We start from the raw sequence: 21,627 nt of genomic DNA on the forward strand, positions 1-21,627 counted from the left end.
TTTTGAGACCAATATTTTAAAGCGAAAACCACAGAGTCCACTTTTACCTGAGTAATGTTTTTGAGGGTTTGACAGGCATGAATTTTGTTTAATTCCCTTTTCTTCCATGTACTTAATGATCTGTTGAGCTGCTTGCAGAAAAATACTTTTCACTGTACCTCGGTACACGTGACAATAAACAAATCCAATCCAATCCAATCCAATGCTTAATTTGGGCCCAAAAAAGACCTTTGCAGTGCGATAAAGTAAAAAAAAGAATACCACTCTGATTCTTATTAATTCACGGGTTTGAGCCGGGGATGGATGGATAGTGTATACAGGAGGTGGAGGGAAGTGGGGCTGGTCAAGGTGAGGGATTTGTATTTGGAGGAAGGGTTCGCCACTTTGGTAGGAGGTGCAGAGTATTTCAATGAGAGGTCACCTAATTGAAACTTACAGATTCTCAAAGGGCTAGACAGTGTAGTTGCAGAAAAGGTATTTCTGCAGGATAGAGTGGGGAAAGTTCTATAACTAGGGGGACACCGTTTCAGAATAAGGGGCAAGCCATTTAGGGATGAGAAGAGGAGGAGTTTGTTTACTCAGAGGCTAGTGAAGTTTTGGAATTCTCTACTCCAGAGGGCTGTGGTAGCTCTGTCATTATGTATGTTCAAGACTGAGATTGGTAGATTTCTAAATACCCATGACATCAGGGAAATAGGATAGCGTGGTAAAATGGCATTAAGGTAGATCAGCCATGATCTAGTTGAATAGTGGAGCAGGCTGGAGGGGCTGAATTACCTATTCTTGCTCCTATGTTCCCATGTACGTTCGGTATAATCATTCCAAAAGTAATCGTCCTTGGTACCATCGAGTACATTCGATATTCTTAGCATTTGTTTTTTTGATAATAGTGGGATCAAGTTTGTTTCACGCAGCTATGACCCATTGACATAATGTTGCCAGTGAGGATGCTGGGATATTTCCAACCTTAGTGAATGTTTTTCAACTTCAAGCATGCAATTGTTCCACATCTTTTTGGATACTGTCCTTGAGAGTTATATTTATACATGCGTCCAAGCGATAAACAACACTTGTAAGATTGCTGGGGAAAAGTGCATGTTGGTTGACCTTCTTTGGTGAAAAGATGAGACTGGAACAAGTTCCCAAACAAGCTCTTTTATTTTTTGGGCAGTCTTCTGGTATCAAATTCCACAATACTTTGGTCCATTTCTTGAAACTTCCTTTAACTATCCAGCCTTTCATAAGAACATTTGCGATAACACCTTTCTCAAGCTATGCGCTTGAATATCATAATCAGCTTTATTTTTGTGCTGTCCATTATACAAAAGTGAATCCCACCTTCCTATGATCTTTATAGGATGTTTTTTTTCCATCAATCTTGGTAATGGTCTTCGTTCTTTGCATGTCAAAAGTTTATTGCGCAATGCAAGCCAATCAATATGCATTCTTACCTCACTCAGTTGGATGACAAAATGATGGAATTTGCTCCTTTTATCAGAAGTCCCCACCTTCTCAACCATGCACCTTGCCTGAGGTGCGCTGACCCTCAGGTTAAATTACCACCAGTCAGCTCTCGTAGGGGAGAGCAACCTATAGTCCTCTCTGAGTGTGGCAAGATTTACATTTATATTTTAGTCGGCAGACGCTGCAAATGTTTTGTTTTCTGACAGAGTACGAAATCATACTTTTTCATGAATCTTTTGCACCACATGACACTGAATTCTGGATGCCATCTTTCTTTGCTCCTTGGAGGGTGATGAGTTGGATGGCTCTATAGTGATAATATTTCCTTATGCTGATGCTCGTTAACCCATTGTGTTACTTTTCTTCACTAATAGAATCATAGAATTTACAGTGCAGGAGGCTGCTTGGCCCATCGAGTCTTGCTCGGTCTTCCTCTGCAGGAATTCTTCAGCATCTTTCCTAGTTTATTTGATATTTTGCCCCATCTCTAATTATTTTGTCAGAAACATTAAGCTCTTTGCTGCACAATCATTAGGCAGTCACTTGGCGAATACTATAACTTTCATTTTAAGTTGAGCTGCATGCTTGATCTTTCTTGAGGCATTGTGATAGATCATGTGGTAAAATAGGGCTGAGTTAGCACAACTTCGTCAAGAGGAGGTCATGCTTGACAAATCTGTTAGAATTCTTTGAGGAGGTAACAAAGTTAGACAATGGAGAGCCAGTATACATGATCTATTTGGATTTCCAGAAGGCCTTTGACAAGGTGCCCTACAAGAGACTTCAAACAAGATAAGAGCCCTTGGTGTTAGGGGCAAGGTAGTGGCATGGATAGAGGATTGGCTGACTAGCGGAAGGCAGAAAGTGGGGATAAAGGGGTCCTTTTTAGGATGGCAGCCGGTGACTAGTGGTGTTCTGCAGGGCTCAGTGTTGGGATCACATCTATTCACGTACTACATTAACGATCTTGAAGAAGGAACTGGGGACATTGTTGCCAAGTTTACAGATGATGCAAATATATGTAGAGGGACAGGTAGTGTTGAGGAAGCAGGGAGGCTGCAGAGGACTTGGGCAGGCTAGGAGAGTGGGCAAAGAAGTGGCAGATGGAATACAATGTGGAAAAGTATGAGGTTATGTACTTTGATTGGAAGAATTGAGGATGAAACCATTTTTTAAATGGAGAAAGACTTCAGGAATCTAAAGCACAAAGGGACTTGGGAGTCCTAGATCAGGATTATTTTAAGAATAACATGTAGGTTCAATTGGCAGTTACAAAGGCAAGTGCAATGTTAGCATTCGTTATGGGCTAGAATATAAGGGCGGGGATGGACCTCTAAGGCTGTATAAGGCTCTGGTCAGACTCCATTTGGAATATTGTGAACAATTCTGGGCCACGGAGAGCATTCAGAGGAGGTTGACAAGAATGATCCCTGGAATGAAGAGCTTGTCATACGAGGAGCAGTTGGGTCTGTACACAATGGAATTTAGAAGGATGAAGGAGGATCTCATTGAAACTTACAGAATACTGAGAGGCCTAGATAAAGTGGACATGACGAAGATGTTTCCACTAGTAGGAGAGACTGGAACCTGAGGGCACAGCCTCAGACTCTAGGAATGATCCTTTAAAACTGAAATTTCACCGGCCAGAGGGTGGTGAATCAATGGACCTCGTTGCTGCAGTGGAACCCATTGCTGGAGAAGGATGTGGAGGCTAAATCACTGAGTGTCTTTAAGACATAGATAGATAGGTTCATGATTTAAAATGGGATCAGGGATTACGGGGAGAAGGCAGGAGGATGGTGATGAGAAACATATCAGTCATGATCAAATGGCAGAGTAGACTCGATGGGCTCATTGGCCTAATTCTGCTCCTATATCTCCTGGTGTACACTAGTCTTGTCGATTGGCTGGGAGATTGCAGGTAGAACTGGTGGAGTGAAAAATCTAAAGGTTCCTATGTGTACGTTTTGAATTAATGAATCATGGTAATTGCTGGTAAGTAATACTCACAATGGAATTTGATTCCTGAAAAGCTAGGGTCGAATTTTACACACATTGATTTTTAGACTAGTATTTACAGTCAAACTCAAAATACAGCAGCATGCAGTTCCATGTGTACAGTGTAAATGTTTGGTCATGGTTTTACTCTTGCAACAGCTATGTCACTCTGGGGAAATGCCAGGCAGGTGAGGGGATCTTGTGAATCCTTTGCTGGCAGATTGTCCGTGGCAGTGATTTTTTTTTAAAATCACTGAAGCGGGTCATCTGTTCTTTTGGTAACACTTAGTGGTTTAAAGAAACCAAGAAAAACAGATTAGAAATGAAATAATCTAATCCACATAACTTCCTAAATGTGTGATTATTTTTTTCATGTGTTCCCTTTATAGGTACATACCATGTTATTTTAGATGAGAGCCATTTTAGAGAGCTTCTTAATTATCATGTGAGTCCTCCACCTGCCAACTCCAATTCAGAGTGTTCTCTCATTCGTATGGGTAAGTATATTCTCAGTCCATTAATTTCCTTTTTTACATGAAACTCTTTTATGTTGTATCTATCCCATTTAGCATGGTGCCACACAACATGGTGGAGGGTATCCTCAATGTGTAGACAGGACTTTGTCTCCACAAGGACGGTGTGGTGATCACTTCTACCAATACTGCCTTGGATAGATGCATCTGCAGCAGGCATGTAGGCAAGGATTAGGTCAAGTATGTTTTTCCCCCTTGTTGGTTCCCTTACCACCTCTTCAGTCCCAGTCTAGCAGCTATGACATTTAGGATGCAGCCAGCTTGGTCTCTGGTGGTACTACTGAGCCACTCTTGGTGGTGGACATTGAAGTCCCCCACACAGAGTATATTCTGCACCCTTGCCACCCTCGATGCTTCCTCCAAGTGGTGTTCAACATGGAGGAGTACTGATTCATCAGCTGATGGTGGCCGGTACATGGTAATCAGCACGAGGTTTTCTTGCCCATGTTTAACCTGAAGTCCATCAGATTTCATGGGGTCCAGAGTCGATGTTGAGGACTCCCAGGGTAACCCTCTCCTGACTGTACCACTGCGCCGCCTCCTCTGCTGGGTCTGTCCTGCCAGTGAGACAGGACATACCCAGGAATGGTGATAGTAGTGTCTGGGATATTGTCGGTAAGGTATGGTTCTGTGAGTGGAACTATGTCAAGCTGTTGCTTAACTAATCTATGCGCCGGGTGGTTCCTCACCGCTGCAGCGTCCGCCAAGCATTGGTGGCCGCTCTGTCTCGGCCAGCCCAGTCACCTCCAGGGCCCATTCCTGAAAGGAGGTAAGGATTCTTATGTCCCGCACTCCACCGCCAGGCAGGTATCTTCATAGAATGTATTTAGTTTTGCGAATGGGAGTACTCATTATTTTCTTTCTGTTGTAAGGTTTCCCCCAGCATACAATGGTATCCTTATCAGATCAGGATGCGAAACCGTGTTTCAGCATGGCGTAAGTATGATAAATGATGGGTAACAGTATGGAACATTATATGAATTTATATTTAATGCAAACTGAGTTTGGTAGTTAGCTTACCAAAGTGATTGAGAACATTCAAAATGTTGGTATGTTTTAGCACTGAAAAGAGTGAATAATCTTTTTTTAAAAAAAATCTTTATTGTCACAAGTAGGCTTACATTAACACTGCAATGAAGTTACTGTGAAAAGCCCTGAGTTGCCACATTCTTTTTTTTTTGTTGTTTTTCTTTTAATAAATTTAGAGTACCCAATCCATCTTTTCCAATTAAGGGGCAATTTAGCATGGCCAATCCACCTACCCTGTACATCTTTTGGGTTGTGGGGGGCGAAACCCACGCAAACACGGGGAGAATGTGCAAACTCCGCACGGACAGTGACACACAGCCGGGATCGAACCTGGGACCTCGGTGCCGTGAGGCAGCAATGCTAACCACTGCGCCACCATGCTGCCCTAGGGACTGGTTCAGTTAAAAGTGGTACATAGGACACACCTGGCAAAGTCAAGTATGAGCTGGTTGTTTGAAGTGTGGAGGATGTGTGAGCGGTGTGGGAGGGGCCAGCCAATCATGTGCAGATGTTCTGGTCCTGACCAAAGTTGGAGAAGTTTTTGGGGTCATTCTTCAACACCATGTCGACAATCTTGCATGTGTACACTAAGCCCAATCCCCTGGGGGCTATATTCAGGGTGTCAGACTTGCTGGAATTGTAGACAGATGCGGGGGCAGATGTGTTAGCCTTCGCCACATTGATCGCTCACAGGTGGGTTGTATTGGGGTGGAGGTCCACTTCTCCAACCTCTGCTCAGTATGGCTGGGGCATTTAATGGAGTTCCTATGTTTGTAAAAGGTGAAATTTGCCTTGAGGGAGATGAGTGAATGGGTTCCACAAGAGAATGGGGTCTGTTTATATTACATTTTGGAGAGCTAGCTGTCGCCAACGGGTAGGTGGGGGGAGTGGGTATGTTTGGGCGGGGGGGGGGGGTTACTCGGGGCGATTTCAGTTGTAAATGCTGTGCTATGTGATTGTTAAAATATTAAAACTTGAATAAAAATATTTTCAAAGAAAGATTGCGAACTGAGCAGAGTGGAATATCAAACTATTCGTCTTTGCCCTGTACTGGTACTGGCATGTTTCCTTTGAGATCTAAACATTTACACAACTTTATGCTGTAAATTGAGTATAATTGTGCTACTAAATTAGCTAATTAATGTATTTTCAGACATTTAGATAGCAGCAGTGGGCCAGTCTTAACACTTGGTGGATATTATTGTCCCCAGTGCAGAGCTAAATATGCTGAACTGCCTGTGGAATGCAAAGTGTGCGGTGAGTACTTACACTTCCAAACTTAAAGACATGGTTGAAAAGATGTTTGAAGGCAAGAGATAAATAGCAAGATAAAGGGGTTTGGGAGACAATTGTGGACAGCAGTCTCTCTTCTTTTGTTTGTGGAGCAATGGAACAGAGTCAAATGGGAAATAGTAAGTAATCTTGGGTCAAAGGTGCAGAGAGTTAAGGTAGAAACTAAAGCTGGAGTAAATCTCCCTGGTGTCAAGTGAGCAGTTGGAACTTGGTTTTGAGTACATGTACAGAAACTAATCTCGTACCTGTGGATAATACGGAGATAGTGACATGTAAGTGACAAATAGGAGAACACAAACTTAGAACTTAGGTTAGGATGAGGTATGGTTTATCTGAGATTATGCATTAATTGACTGCACTGGGGTGGTTAAAAATGAAAAAGTAGTGCCATGTAGCCACTATTGGCAGAGAAGTTGAGATTGGGCAGTGAGCCATGTTCAAGAACTATTGTGACTTTAACAAGGTTGATCTTGGTGCTGAGGGTAGGTTGAACAGTGGAACAGAGGGATCTGAACACGGAGCACTGAATAAAAGACACTACAATATAAAGCAGTCCAAGCTATTTTACAAACTAACTGTTTCAGTGTGACATTACTGTTTAACATTTTTGAATTACATTTTGAAAAAGTGCATTTTACACGTAATGGGGAAAAAATAGTTTGTATACTATTATTAATAACCTGTGTACCCAGTCTTGTATTGGTTGTACATAGGTGTACCTCAATGCAGCACGCTATCCATAACTGGAAGTTGTTTTCCATTTACTGTAGGTCTTACATTAGTGTCTGCACCTCATTTGGCGAGGTCCTACCACCACCTGTTTCCATTGGATGCATTTAGAGAAACTTCCATAGAGGAGATTCAGGGGGAAAGGTAGGTAAAGTACTCTGTGCAGTTGAAAAATATCAGAATGTTTTTGTTCAATAAGAATTGGAAAGTTGTCTCAATACTGTTTCCCGCTTAAAGTCAGCCCTCATTTATTTGTTTATTTATTTATTAATTTAGAGTACCCAATTACTTTTTTCCAATTAAGGGGCAATTTAGCGTGGTCAGTTGGCCTACCCTGCACATCTTTTGGTTTGTGGGGGTGAGACCCACGCAGACTTGGGGAGAATGTGCAAACTCCACACGGACAGTGACGTGATGCCGGGATCTAACCCGGGTCCTCGGCGTGGTGAGGCAGCAGTGCTAACCGCTGCACCGCCGTGCCGCCCTGGTCAGCCCTCATTTAAAAGAGAAAATGTTCTTTACACGTTTTTTATATTACCAGAGCACTAAGATGTTCGTATGGCTGTCTTGATAATTCATCTCAGTAGTGCGCTCACTTTTGTGTCATGAGGTTGTAGAGTCAAGCCCCATTGCAAATTTGAGATTAATAATAATCTTTATTGTCACAAGTAGGTTTACATTAACACTGCAATGAAGTTACTGTGAAATGCCCCCAGTCGCCACATTCCGGCGCCTGTTCAGGTACACAGAGGGAGAATTCAAAATTCTCAGCTGGTGCGGGAATTGAACCCGCGCTGCTGGCCTTGTTCTGCATCACAAACCAACTGTCTAGCCCACTGAGCTAAACCAGCAAGGACCCATAACTTCAGGAGAGGAATAGAAGGAAGGAAAATTGCCAGAGAAAGAGTAGGTAATATTTCTTTTTTTAAAAATAAATTTAGAGTACCCAATTATTTTTTCCAATTAAGGGGCAATTTAGCATGGCCAATTCACCTACCCTGCACATCTTTGGGTTGTGGGGGTGAAACCCACGCAGACACGGGGAGAATGTTCAAACTCCACACAGACAGTGACCCAGGGCCGGGATTTGAACCCGGGTCCTCAGCGCCGTAGGCAGCAATGCTAACCACTGTGCCACCGTGCTGCCCCTGAGTAGGTAATATTTCTTTCCTTTTATTTTGCAGGTATTGCCAAGGTTGCCAGGGGGAGTTGAAAGATCTGAATGTAAGTATTTATAATTTTTCTAGTTAAGGGGCAATTTGGCATTCTGCACATGTTTGGGTTGTGGCAAACACTACATAGACAGTGCCCCAGGGCCAGGATCGATCACAGGTCCTCACCTCGGTGAGTCAGCAGTGCTGACCACTGTGCCACCGTACCGAATGTAAATTTTTTTTTTGTTAAAATATTTTTATTCTAAATTTTTACATCATAAATAACGCAACAGAAAAGTAGAAAACAAAACCCCCCACCCCTGTACAGAACTGTGAAACAGCGAAAACAAATAAACAATGAACGTTAACCAATAAACAATAATAAATCTCCAACCAAACATAAACAAAACCCTCCCCCCCGGGTTGCTGCTGACCATCTCCTAACGCTCCGCAAAGATCCCCTTAAGGCAAATTTCATCCTCTCCAATTTAATAAACCCTGCCATGTCATTAATCCAGGATTCCACGCTTGGGGGTTTCGCATCCTTCCACTGAAGCAGAATCCTTCGCCGGGCTACCAGGGACGCAAAGGCTAGAATACTGGCCTCTTTCGCCTCCTGCACTCCCGGCTCATCTGACACCCCAAATATTGCAAGCCCCCAGCTTGGCTTAACCCTGGAGTTCACCACCCTTGTTACCGTCCTCGCTACATCCCTCCAGAACTCCTCTAACGCTGGGCATGCCCAGAACATGTGGGTATGGTTTTGCAGAACCCCCCCCCCCCCCGAACATCTCACGCACCTATCCTCACTCCCAAAGAACCGGCTCGGCCTTGCCCCAGTCATATGCGCCCTGTTCAGTACCTTAAATTGTATCAGGCTACGCCTGGCGCAAGAGGAGGAAGAATTTACTCTTCCCAAGGCAGTCGCCCACGTATCCTCATCGATCTCCTCCTCCCACTTACCTTTTAACTCCTCCATCCAGGCCTCCTTCTCCTCCTGTATCATCTGATAAAGTAACAAAATCTTACCCTCTCCAACCCACACCCCTGACAACACTCTATCTCTATCCTGAACCCTGGGCGCCGGCAGCAGCGGGAACTCCATCACCTGACGCCTAACGAACGCTCTTACCTGCATATATATCGGAAGGTGTTTCTGGGGGGGAGCCCAAATTTCTCCTCCAGTTCCCTAAGGCTCACGAACTTCCCGTCGATGAACAGGTCCCCAATCCTCGTAATACCCAGCTCCGAAACCCGCAGGGGTTAGGCAACGACAGCGGCTCCCCCACTCCAAAAACACCCTTCTCGCTCTCGCCTCGGGGTCTTCTTGGCTCACACAAACCCCATAATACTCCTGTTAACCCGCTTAAAAAAGGCCTTAGGGATCAGGATGGGGAGGCACTGAAACAAAAACAGAAACCTCGGGAGCACTGTCATTTTAATGGACTGCACCCTACTCGCCAGGGAAAGCGGCAGCATATCCCACCATTTGAACTCCTCCTCCATTTGTTCCACCAGCCTCGTCAAGTTAAGCTTATGCAGGGCCCCAGCGCACCAACCCTCTCCAATTCCTAGACTCCCTCAAGGCCATGGCCTGGGGCTCAATCGCCAGCGCAAAGAGCAGGGGGGGACAAAGGGCACCCCTGCCTCGTTCGTCGGTATAGCCAGAAATATTCCGACCTCCTGTTCGCGGCCACACTCGCCACTGGGGCCTCATACAGCAGCCTCACCAAGCTGACGAACTCCTCCCCAAACCCAAACCTCCTCAACACCTCCCACAGGTATCCCCACTCTACCCTATCGAAGGCCTTCTCCGCGTCCATAGCTACCACTACCTCCGCCTCCCCCTCTACCGCCGATTTAGGAGCCTGCGTACATTGGTATTCATCTGCCTCCCTTTCACAAAGCCCGTCTGATCCTCATGTATAATACCCGGGACAGAGTCCTCGATCCTCATGGCCAATATCTTTGCCAGCAGTTTCGCATCTATATTGAGAGGTGAAATCGGCCTTTACGACCCACATTGCAAAGGCTCCGTGACCCATTTCAAGATCAGGGAGATCAGCGCCCTAGACATCGTCGGGGGCAGCACCCCCGCCTTCCCTTGCCTCATTGAAAGTCCTAACCAGCAGCGGGCCCAACAGGTCCACGTATTTTCTGTAAAATTCCACCGGGAACCCATCTGGCCCTGGTGCCTTCCCCGCCTGCATGCTCCCTAGTCCCTTAACCAGTTCTTACAACACAGTCGGCCCCCCCAGACCTGCCACCCACTCCTCCTCTACCCTCGGGCACCTTAGCCGGTCCAGAAAACGACCCATCCTCTCTTCCTCCGATGGGGGCACAGACCGATACAGTCCCTCAAAGAAGTTCCTGAAGACCCGGTTAATCCCCACCGCACTGCGCACCGTGCTCCTCCCTCCTTCCCTCACTCCCCCAATCTCCCTCGCTGCCTGCCGCTTCCTAAGCTGATGTGCCAACATCCTGCTGGCCTTCTCGCCACACTCATACACCGCCCCTTACGCCTTCCTCCACTGTGCCTCCCCCTTCCTGGTGGTCAACAAATAAAACTCGGCCTGAAGGCTGCGCCGCTCCCTGAGTAACCCCTCCTCAGGGGCCTCTGAGTACCTCCTATCTATCCTAACCATCTCCCCCACTAGCCTCTCCCTCTCTCTCCTCACCTTCCCTTCTTTATGGGCCCTGATGGAGATCAGCTCTCCCCTGACCACTGCCTTCAACACCTCCCAAACCACCCCTACTTGCACCTCCCCGTTATCATTGGTCTCCAGGTACCTCTCTATACACCCCCGGACCTGCCCTCTAACCTCTTCGTCCGCCAGGAGCCCAACCTCCAAGCTTGAGGTCCACCCAATGTGGGGCATGGTCGGAGATGACTATCGCCGAGTACTCCATGTCCTCTACCCTTGGAATCAGCTCCCGGCTCATTACAAAAAAGTCAATCCGAGAGTAGGCCTTATGAACATGGGAGAAGAATGAGAATTCCCTGACCCCCGGCCTCGCAAAGCTCCACGGATCTAAAACCCCCCCCCCAAAATCTGGTCCACAAATTCCCTCAGCACCTTGGCCGCCACCGGCCTCCTGCCCGTCCTAGACCTAGAGCGATCTAATGCCGGGTCCAGCACCGTGTCCAGCACCGTGTTGAAATCCCCCCCCCACCAGTATCAAGCCCCCTGTCTCTAAGTCCGGGATCCGGCCCAACATGCGCCGCATAAACCCCGCATCGTCCCAATTCTGGGGCATATACATTTACCAAAATCACCCGCACCCCCTGCAGCTTACCACTCACCATCACATACCTACCTCCGTTGTCTGCGACAATGCTCAGCTCCTCAAACGACACCCGCTTCCCCACCAAGATCCCCCCCCCCCCCCCCCCCCCCCCCGATTTTTTGCATCCAGCCCCGAATGGAACATCTGTCCTACCCATCCCTTCCTTAGCCTTACCTGATCTGCCACCCGTAGATGCGTTTCATGAAGCATGACCACATCTGCCCGTAGCCCCTTCAGGTGCGCGACCTCATGGGCCCATTTAACCGGCCCGTTCAGGCCTCTTACGTTCCAAGTTATCAGCCGGATCAGGGGGCCCCCCTCCCAAGCCGACTAGCCGTAACCCTTCCTAGGCCAGCCACGTGCCCGCGCCCCCCGCACTTCCTGTTCCTCCCAGCGGCAGACCCCCGCCCCGACCTCCTCTACAAACTCCAGCTCCCCCTTGGCCATTCCAGCAACAACCCGGTTCTTCTCCTCTCCCCCCCAGCCAAGTTTCCCCCTAGCTTCATTGCTCCCCCCATGGCACTCCCGTGAATCAGCGACTCCTGCTGACACCGGCTACTCCCACCATTCCATCGACCTTCTCTCTCTCCCCCCCCCCCCCCCCCCCCCCCCCCCCCCCGGTGTAAGAATCTCCCTCCTCCCCCCCCCCCCTTCTGTCCATCAATGGGCACTCTTTCCCCCCCACCCCTTCCACTCTCAGCGCGGGAAGAAAGCCCGCGCTTTCAGCACCGGCCCTGCCACTTTCCATCCTTAGCGCAGAAAAAAAGCCCGCGCTTTCTGCCCATCTGAACCCGCCCCCTCTGGCATAACTTCTCCTCCAGGCCCAGCCCCAATTCCTCCGGCCCCCACCCCCCTCGTCCACGGTCCTCAGTCCGAGGCCAGCTTTTATCGAAGTAGTAATGACAATTTCTGTAGGTAACCCACAGCCGCGCTGGCTGCAACATGCCGAGCTTCACCCCTCTGCGGTGCAGCACCGCCTTAGCCCGGTTGTACCCGGCCCTCTTCTTAGCCACCTCCGCACTCCAGTCCTGATAGATCCGGATCTCTGCATTCTCCCACCTGCTGCTCCGCTCCTTCTTGGCCCACCTTAGCACAGATTCTCTGTCCGCAAACCGATGGAATCGCACCAGCACCACCAGCGGCGGCTCACTGGGCTTGGGTCTCCTCGCCAGCTCTCGATGGGCCCCCTCCAGCTCCAGGGGCCCCTGGAAGGACCCGGCGCCTATCAACGTATTCAGTATGGTGACCTGGTAGGCACCCACATCCGATCCTTCCAGCCTCTCCAGGAGACCCATAATCCACAGGTTCTTTCTCCTCGACCGGTTCTCCAGGTCCTCGAGCTTCACATGCCATTTCTTCTGTAGCGCCTCGTGCATCTCCACCTTCACCACTAGGCCCAAGATCTCGTCCTCATTTTCTGAGACCTTTTGTCGGACCTCCCGGATCGCCAGCCCTTGGGCCGTCTGGGTCTCGAGCAGCTTATCAATTGAGGCCTTCATTGGTTCTAAGAGCTCTGATTTCAGCTTTATGTGGCGACTGGGGGCTTTTCACAGTTACTTAATTGCTGTGTTAATGTAAGCCTACTTGTGACAATAAAGATTATTATTAATCTCAAATCTCCAATGGGGCTTGACCCTACAACCTCATGACTCAAAGGTGAGAGCACTACTGAGATGATTTATCAAGAGAGCCATACGAACGCATGTATGTTACATTAATGATCCTAACTTGAATATTATGAAATATGATTGATATACTGGATTACCTAGGTGAATTAGTAGTTTATTTAAAACAAATTCAGCGGACGTCCGGTGTGGACCATGGAGTAAGTGGTCACACACAAGGCAGCTCCAGCCCAAGGTTACAGAAAAGAGCTTGGACGGTATTCTGCGCTCCCGATAAAAATCGGGATGGCCGTCGTGAAATCGGCCGAGGTTCACGACGGCCTCGGGCCCGCTCCCCGCACCTAATTCACCCCCACCCGGGGGGGGACTAGGAACGGGCCTCCATCTTTCCTGGCCGCAACCTCGTTGCGCCGGAAATGAAGTGCAAAACGGCACATTTGTGAGGTCATCTGCGCATGCGCGGGCTGCAGGTTCCAACCTGCGCATGCGCGGATGACTTTATCGCACAGACAGCACGAACCGCGGATGTGCGGTGACCGTCTTTCTCCTCAGCCGCCGCCAAGACGTGGCGGCTTGATCTTGCCGGGCAGCGGAGGGGAAAGAGTGCGTCTGTTTTGGACTCTGGCCCGACGATCGGTGGGCACCGATCGCAGGCCTGTCCCCTCCCGAGCACAGTCGTGGTGCTCCCGTCCCAATCGGGCCCCTAGATGCCCCAAACGGGCATCTGGCGCCAGTTTCACGAATGCAGCGACCAGGTGTGGTTGCTGCCGTGGTGAAACGGGCGTGAAGGGCCGGCCGTTCGGCCCATCGGGATTGGAGAATCGCCGTTCGCCGTGAAAAACGGCAAGCGGCGATTTCTCCGAGCCGGGGGAGGAGGGGGGGGGCGTAACAAATGTCGGGAGGCCCTCCCGCGATTCTCCCACGCCGCGTGGGGAACGGAGAATTCCGCCGCTCTTTTTTAATCAATATGGGGTGGAATTTTGATGAAAAGATGTAGGTGAATGTTGGAGGAGTACTTTCCCCCAGGATGGTATGTCTCTTGGTTACCAGACCCGGCAGAAACAGTGAGGGATTTGGCTGGAGCTGCAGCAAAGACAAAAGCCTCTTCCAGCATGCAGGCGGGGGAGCGGCAAGCTTAAAGGCTTCAAGCTGACTTGAGGGCCTTTATTAATGCTGAATTCCAGCAGCAGAGGGAACAACTGTGAAAGGATCTGTGAAAACGGGCAGCACGGTAGCATGGTGGTTAGCATAAATGCTTCACAGCTCCAGGGTCCCAGGTTCGATTCCAGGCTGGGTCACTGTCTGTGCGGAGTCTGCACGTCCTCCCCGTGTGTGCGTGGGTTTCCTCCGGGTGCTCCGGTTTCCTCCCACAGTCCAAAGATGTGCGGGTTAGGTGGATTGGCCATGCTAAATTGCTCGTAGTGGACTTCCGGTTGCGGCTATGACCAGCTAAGTCGCACATTTGGCAGCTCCTGCGACAAAGGTGTTTAAGGGCCGATTGGAGGGCCCCGACGGTACTGTAAAGACGAATCCCGGTGGGGGAAGGCTCCCTGAGGAGAGTGAGACCAACTTTATGGTCGGTACTCGGAGTGGGGCGACAAAAAAAGCAGCAGCAGCTCCCCGAAAAAAAGCGGGGGAAGAGGACCAAAATGGCGGCCGGTGGCGCGCTAGAAGATTGGAGAAAATGGGCGGAGGAGCAGCAGGCCGCTCTCCTCCGGTGTTTTACGGAGCTGAAAGTGGAACTCTTAGAGTCCATGAACGCGACGACCACAAGGCTGATGGGGGCCCAGGCGACCCAAGAGGCGTCGATAAGAGAGCTGCAGCAGGAGATGGCGGTGAGGGAGGAGGAAGCCACGGTCCTCGTGGGAAAGATGGAGGTGCACGAGGCACTCCACCTGAAATGGCAGAGCCGCTTTGAGGAGCTGGACACTCGAATGAGGCGGAAGAACTTGAGGATCCTGGGCCTAGCAGAAGGCCTGGAGGGGCCTGATCTCCCGAAATATGTAGCGGAGATGCTGAGCTCCCTGATGGGAGAGGGGGCCGGTCCATCGCCCCTGGAGCTGGAAGAAGCATATCGGGTCATGGCTAGGCGGCCTAGGGCGAACGAGCCCCCGAGGGCGGTGCTGGTGCGATTCCAGCGTTTCTGTGATCTGGAGAAAGTGCTGAGGTGGGCCAAGAGGGAGAAAAGCAGCAAATGGGAGAATTCGACGGTGCGGATATATCAGGACTGGAGTGCGGAGGTGGCAAAGCGGCGGGCCCGGTTTAACCGGACGAAGGCGGTGCTGCACGCAAAGAGGATCAAGTTCGGAATGCTGCAGCCAGCGCGTTTGTGGGTCACCTACAAGGACCAGCACCATTACTTTGAGACCCCAGAGGAGGCATGGACTTTTGTTCGGGAGGAAAAGCTGGACCTGAACTAGAACTTGGGAACGCCGGCGGTCGAGGCCGCCCGAGTACCCTTGACTGATCAAGTGGCCCATGTGTTTCTTAGGCCAGGTCGGAACTTGGCTAAAGTTGATGGATCGTTTGGTTTCTTTGAAACTTGTGTTATGGGGGGTTTCTTTGTTCCTTTTTGTGTGTCTCTTCCCGTTGCCAACTTCCCTTAATTATTGTTGTTGTAGGGGGGGCTTTTTTTTACTGCTTTTTGATCTGTTCTTTAAGGGTTATGGTTACTGTTCTGTTCGATGGAGGGTGATGGTTAAATACGTTATTATTGGGTAGTTATTTAGTTATGCAGGCATAGTTATGTATTTATGTATTTATTTGAGATTTGTTATTTATATTGTTATATTGTTAAGTTGGGGAGGCGGGACGGGGGGGGTGCAAGTTGGTTATGCGTGTTTTCTTTTTCTCTTTTTTCTTCCTCTCGTTTTAAGGGGGCTTTTTTATGGGCTTGGATGGGGACGGGGGTGGAATTGAAGATGGCGGGGTAGGGTGTGGCCGGGCGAAAGCGCGGGCTTTCCCCTGTTTCCTGCGCGCGGGACGGAGGAAGGGGGAGGAGAGAAGAGTGGGGTGTGGCCAGCAATGGCGGCTTTTCCCGCGCTGAAGCGGGGTCAGAGAGGGATGGCAAGGGGGGAGGGAGGCCCCTCCCCCCCCACATCGGGAGGAGTCAGAGTGTGGCAGGGGCAGCCGGGTCAGCGAAAACCAGCTGACTCTCGGGAGTACGATGGTGGATACACCGCGGCTAGGAGGGGTCCTAGCCAGGGGGGGGGGGGGGGGGGGGGAAGGGGGGTTAGGGGGGGATACCGGGTTGCTGCTGGAAAGGCCGAGGACGGGAAGGGAAGAACGGGAGGAGAGAGGGGGAGGGGCCATCGCCATGGGGAACGGGTCAGAAGGGGAGGGTCGACCCGGGGCGAACAGGGGACAGGACATGGCTAACAGACAGGGGAAAGGGACGGGTCGCTCCGCGACCCGGTTGATTACTTGGAACGTGAGGGGGCTGAATGGGCCGGTCAAGAGATCAAGGGTTTTTTCACACCTAAAGGGACTGCAGGCGGATGTGGCAATGTTGCAGGAGACTCACTTGAGAGTAGTAGACCAGGTACGCCTGAGAAGGGGGTGGGTGGGACAGGTGTTCCACTCAGGCTTGGACGCAAAGAACCGGGGGGTGGCGATTTTGGTGGGAAAGAGGGTGTCGTTCGTGGCGGCGCAGGTGGTAGCAGATAAGGAGGGTAGGTACGTGATGGTGAAGGGTAGGCTGCAGGGAGAGAATGTGGTGCTGGTGAATGTGTATGCCCCGAATTGGGATGACGCGGGTTTTATGAGGCGCCTGTTGGGCCTCATTCCGGGTCTGGAGGCAGGGGGCCTGATCATGGGGGGGGACTTCAATACAGTGCTCGACCCTGGGCTGGACAGATCGAGTTCCAGGACGAATAGGAGGCCGGCAGCGGCAGAGGTGCTAAGGGGGTTCATGGAGCAGATGGGGGGGGTAGACCCTTGGAGATTTGGCAGGCCAAGGGCGAGGGAGTATTCTTTTTTCTCCCACGTCCACAGGGTGTACTCCAGAATAGACTTTTTTGTACTGAGCAGGGGGCTGATTTCGAGAGTGCAGGACACGGAGTACTCGGCCATTGCGATTTCGGACCATGCACCACACTGGGTAGAGGTAGAACTGGGGGAAGCACGGGACCAGCGCCCGTTGTGGCGCCTGGATGTGGGGCTGCTGGCGGACGATGAGGTGTGCGGAAGGGTCCGGAAGGGCATTGAGAGATATCTGGGCACGAACGACACGGGCGAGGTGAAGGTGGGGGTAGTCTGGGAGGCCCTGAAAGCAATGATCAGAGGAGAGCTGATCTCCATAAGGGCACACAGAGAAAGGAAGGAGAGGCAGGAGAGGGAGAGACTGGTGGGGAAACTTATAGAAGTGGACAGGAGATATGCGGAGACACCAGAGGAGGGGCTGTTGAGGGAGCGGCGCAGTTTACAGGCCCAGTTTGACCTACTGACCACTAGGAAGGCGGAGACGCAATGGAGAAGGGCACAGGGCGCGGTCTATGAGTACGGGGAAAAGGCGAGCAGGATGCTGGCACACCAGCTGCGCAAGCGAGATGCAGCCAGAGAGATTGGGGGAGTGAGAGAGAAGGGAGGGAACGTAGTACAGAAGGGGCAAGAGGTGAACGGGGTCTTCAGGGATTTCTACAGGGAATTGTACCGGTCTGAACCGCCCAGGAGGAGGGGGGGAATGGAGAACTTCCTCGATAGATTGAGGTTCCCAAAGGTCCAGGAGGAACGGGTGGAGGGGCTGGGGGCGCCGATAGAGCTGCAGGAGCTAGTTAAAGGGATAGGCCAGATGCAGGCGGGGAAGGCGCCGGGGCCGGATGGGTTCCCGGTGGAATTTTATAAGAAGTATGTGGACTTGGTGGGTCCAGTGCTGGTGCGAGCCTTCAATGAGGCGCGAGAGGGGGGGGTTCTGCCCCCGACAATGTCACAGGCCCTGATCTCCTTGATCCTGAAGCGGGACAAAGACCCTGTACAGTGCGGGTCCTACAGGCCTATCTCCCTCTTGAATGTAGATGCCAAACTGTTGGCAAAGGTCCTGGCAACCAGAATAGAGGATTGTGTGCCAGGGGTAATCCATGAGGACCAGACGGGGTTCGTAAAGGGACGACAACCTAACACAAATGTCCGGAGACTGTTGAATGTGATTATGATGCCAGCAGTGGAGGGGGAGGCTGAGATAGTGGTAGCACTGGATGCGGAGAAGGCATTCGATAGGGTGGAGTGGGAATACCTGTGGGAGACGCTGGAACGGTTTGGGTTTGGGGAGGGATTTATCAAGTGGGTGAAGCTGCTGTATTCGGCCCCGATGGCGAGTGTGGTTACAAACGGGAGGAGGTCAGAGTATTTTGGGCTCCATCGAGGTACCAGGCAGGGATGCCCCCTATCCCCCTTACTATTTGCATTAGCGATCGAACCGTTGGCGATGGCACTGAGGGGTTCAGGGGGGTGGAGAGGACTGACAAGGGGAGGGGAGGAACATCGGGTATCACTCTATGCGGATGATTTGTTGTTGTATGTGGCAGACCCGGAAGGGGGAATGCCGGAGGTAATGGAAATACTAGCGGAGTTTGGGGACTTTTCGGGATATAAATTAAATGTGGGTAAAAGTGAGGTCTTTGTGATACACCCGGGAGATCAGGGGGAGGGAATTGGGCGGCTCCCCTTTAAGAGAGCAGTAAAGAGCTTCAGGTACTTGGGGGTGCAGGTGGCAAGGAACTGGGGGACCCTCCACAAGCTGAACTTTTCAAGGCTGGTGGAGCAGATGGAGGAGGAGTTCAAGAGGTGGGACATGGTACCGCTGTCGCTAGCAGGGAGGGTGCAGTCAGTCAAAATGACGGTCCTCCCGAGGTTCTTGTTTCTGTTCCAGTGCTTGCCCATCTTTCTCCCCAGGGCCTTCTTCAAGAAGGTAACTAGCAGCATTATGGGCTATGTGTGGGCACATGGCACCCCTAGAGTGAGAAGGATTTTCTTGGAACGGAGTAGGGACAGTGGAGGATTAGCGCTACCCAATCTTTCCGGATACTACTGGGCGGCGAACGCATCGATGGTGCGCAAGTGGGTGATGGAGGGGGAGGGGGCAGCTTGGAAACGTATGGAAAGGGCGTCCTGCGGCAATACAAGCCTGGGGGCGCTAGTAACGGCACCATGGCCGCTCCCCCCCACAAGGTATACCACGAGTCCGGTAGTGGCGGCCACCCTTAAAATCTGGGGGCAGTGGAGGCGACACAGGGGGGAAGTGGGGGGTCTGATGGCGGCGCCACTGAGAGGGAACCACAGATTTGTCCCGGGGAACACTGGCGGGGGATTCCAGAGCTGGCACAGGGCGGGCATCAGGCAACTGAGGGACATGTTCATAGAGGGGAGGTTTGCGAGCCTGGGAGAGCTGGAGGAGAAATTTGAGCTCCCCCCGGGGAACACGTTTAGATACCTGCAGGTGAAGGCATTTGCCAGACGACAGGTGGAAGGATTTCCCTTGCTTCCCGATAGAGGGGTGAGTGATAGGGTGCTGTCAGGGGTCTGGGTCGGAGAAGGGAAGGTCCCGGACATCTACAAAATAATGCAGGAGGTGGAGGAGGTATCGATAGAGGAGCTGAAAGACAAGTGGGAAGCGGAGCTGGGAGAGCAGATAGAAGATGGGACATGGGCGGATGCCTTAGAGAGGGTCAATTCGTCGTCGTCGTGCGCAAGGTTGGGCCTCATCCAATTTAAGGTGCTGCACAGAGCCCATATGACGGGGACTAGGATGAGTCGGTTCTTCGGGGGTGAGGACAGGTGTGTTAGGTGTTCGGGAAGCCCTGCGAACCATGTACATATGTTCTGGATGTGCCCAGCACTGGAAGAGTTCTGGGGGGGGGGTGGCGGGGACGGTATCGAGAGTGGTGGGAACCAGGGTCAAACCAGGGTGGGGGCTGGCGATTTTTGGGGTTGGGGTGGAGCCAGGAGTACAGGAGGCAGGGGAGGCCGGAATATTGGCCTTTGCGTCCTTGGTAGCTCGGAGAAGGATCTTGATTCAGTGGAGGGACACAAGGCCACCAAGTGTTAACACCTGGTTAAACGACATGGCAAGCTTCATCCAATTGGAAAGAATCAAATTCGCCCTGAGAGGGTCGGTACAGGGGTTCTTCCGGCGGTGGCAGCCCTTCCTTGACTTTCTGGATCAGAGATAGGAACTGGAGGCCGAAACAGCAGCAACCCGGGGAGAAAGGGGGGGGGGGGGGGGGAAGGGAGGGGGGGGGGATAGCAACGAAGGGAGCACGTCAGCGGGGGGTCGCGGGCATTGACTGCCCGAGGCCATCAGCAGAAAGGGAAAAAAACGGTTTGGTTGCTAGACTGGTAGCGCGGGGGGGGGGGGGGGGGGGGGGGGGGGGGGAGAGGGTGGGGGGGGGGGGGAGGTGGGGGGGGGGGGGGTAGGGTGGGGGGGGTGCGCGCGGGGGAGGGCGTGGGGAGGATTTTCCAGGGGGGATTTGTTGTGTTATAATTTAAAATGTAGTAGGGGTAAATGTTTGTATCGAAAAATTTCAATAAAAATTATTTAAAAAAAAAAAAAAAAATTGCTCGTAGTGTCCTAAAAAAAATAAAGGTTGGGGGGGGGGGTTGTTGGGTTATGGGTATAGGGTGGATACGTGGGTTTGAGTAGGGTGATCATGGCTCGGCACAACATCGAGGGCCGAAGGGCCTGTTCTGTGCTGTACTGTTCTATGTTCTATCTTGCCAAGGCCAACACACAGAAGCGTGCGGAGCGGGTGCCGAGGCACGGCATGGAGGCCGGTATAGACCAGGGTTCATAGGCGATGAAGTGCGGATGATCTCACAAATGCGCCGTTTTGCAGTGGGCACAGGAGCAAAGGAGTTTCTTAGGGGCTGCTTTGCTGATCTTAAATAGGTCATGCTGGTCTCGATGAAGGCATCAGTAGACCAAATGATTGCAACTCAGGCGACACAAGGGAAAGCGATTAAAGAGATGGAGAAAAAGCTTTCCGACCATGAGGACGAGTTGGTCGGATTGGCCCTTGAGGTGGAGGCGCAGGATGACCTCCACAAGAAGTGGCAGGAGAGGCTGGAGGACCTAGAAAACAGGTCCAGGAGACAGAACTTGAGAATTGTGGACCTCCCCGAAGGTGTGGAGGGGTCGAATGCGGGAGCATTTGTGTCTAAGATGCTGGAGACGCTGATGGGGACGGGGGTATTCCCTTGACCCCTGGAGCTGGATGGGGCGCACAGAGCCCTCGCAAGGATGCCCAAGGTAAATGAACCGCCGAGGGCCATGGTGGTGAGATTTCATCGCTTCTCGGACAAGGAACTTGTCTTACGGTGGGCAAAAAAGGAACGGAGCAGCAGGTGGGAAAACAGCGTGATACGCATCTACCAGGACCAGGGTGCAGAGCTGGCCAAGAGGCGTGCTGGATTCAACCGGGTGAAGGCGACCCTCTTCATCAAGGGGGTGAAATTTGGGATGCTGCACCCAGCGAGGCTATGGGTCACGTGCGATTTTTCGGAAAGTTGGAGCCTTGGTTC

The 21,627-nt window shown here is 51.2% G+C and overlaps 1 protein-coding gene across 1 annotated transcript in view; it reads left to right on the top strand.

The window, feature by feature from the left end:
• Window positions 1-21,627, top strand: part of gtf2h2 (general transcription factor IIH, polypeptide 2) — a 76,359-nt gene that overhangs the window by 48,303 nt on the left and 6,429 nt on the right. The window contains exons 11-15 of the mRNA XM_038805411.1: window positions 3,852-3,959; window positions 4,868-4,931; window positions 6,178-6,281; window positions 7,088-7,190; window positions 8,231-8,270. Coding sequence (XP_038661339.1) covers window positions 3,852-3,959; window positions 4,868-4,931; window positions 6,178-6,281; window positions 7,088-7,190; window positions 8,231-8,270 — 419 coding nt within the window. The remainder of the gene's footprint in view (window positions 1-3,851; window positions 3,960-4,867; window positions 4,932-6,177; window positions 6,282-7,087; window positions 7,191-8,230; window positions 8,271-21,627) is intronic.

Source organism: Scyliorhinus canicula, chromosome 8 (assembly GCF_902713615.1).
Source record: "Scyliorhinus canicula chromosome 8, sScyCan1.1, whole genome shotgun sequence".
NCBI lineage: Eukaryota > Metazoa > Chordata > Chondrichthyes > Carcharhiniformes > Scyliorhinidae > Scyliorhinus > Scyliorhinus canicula.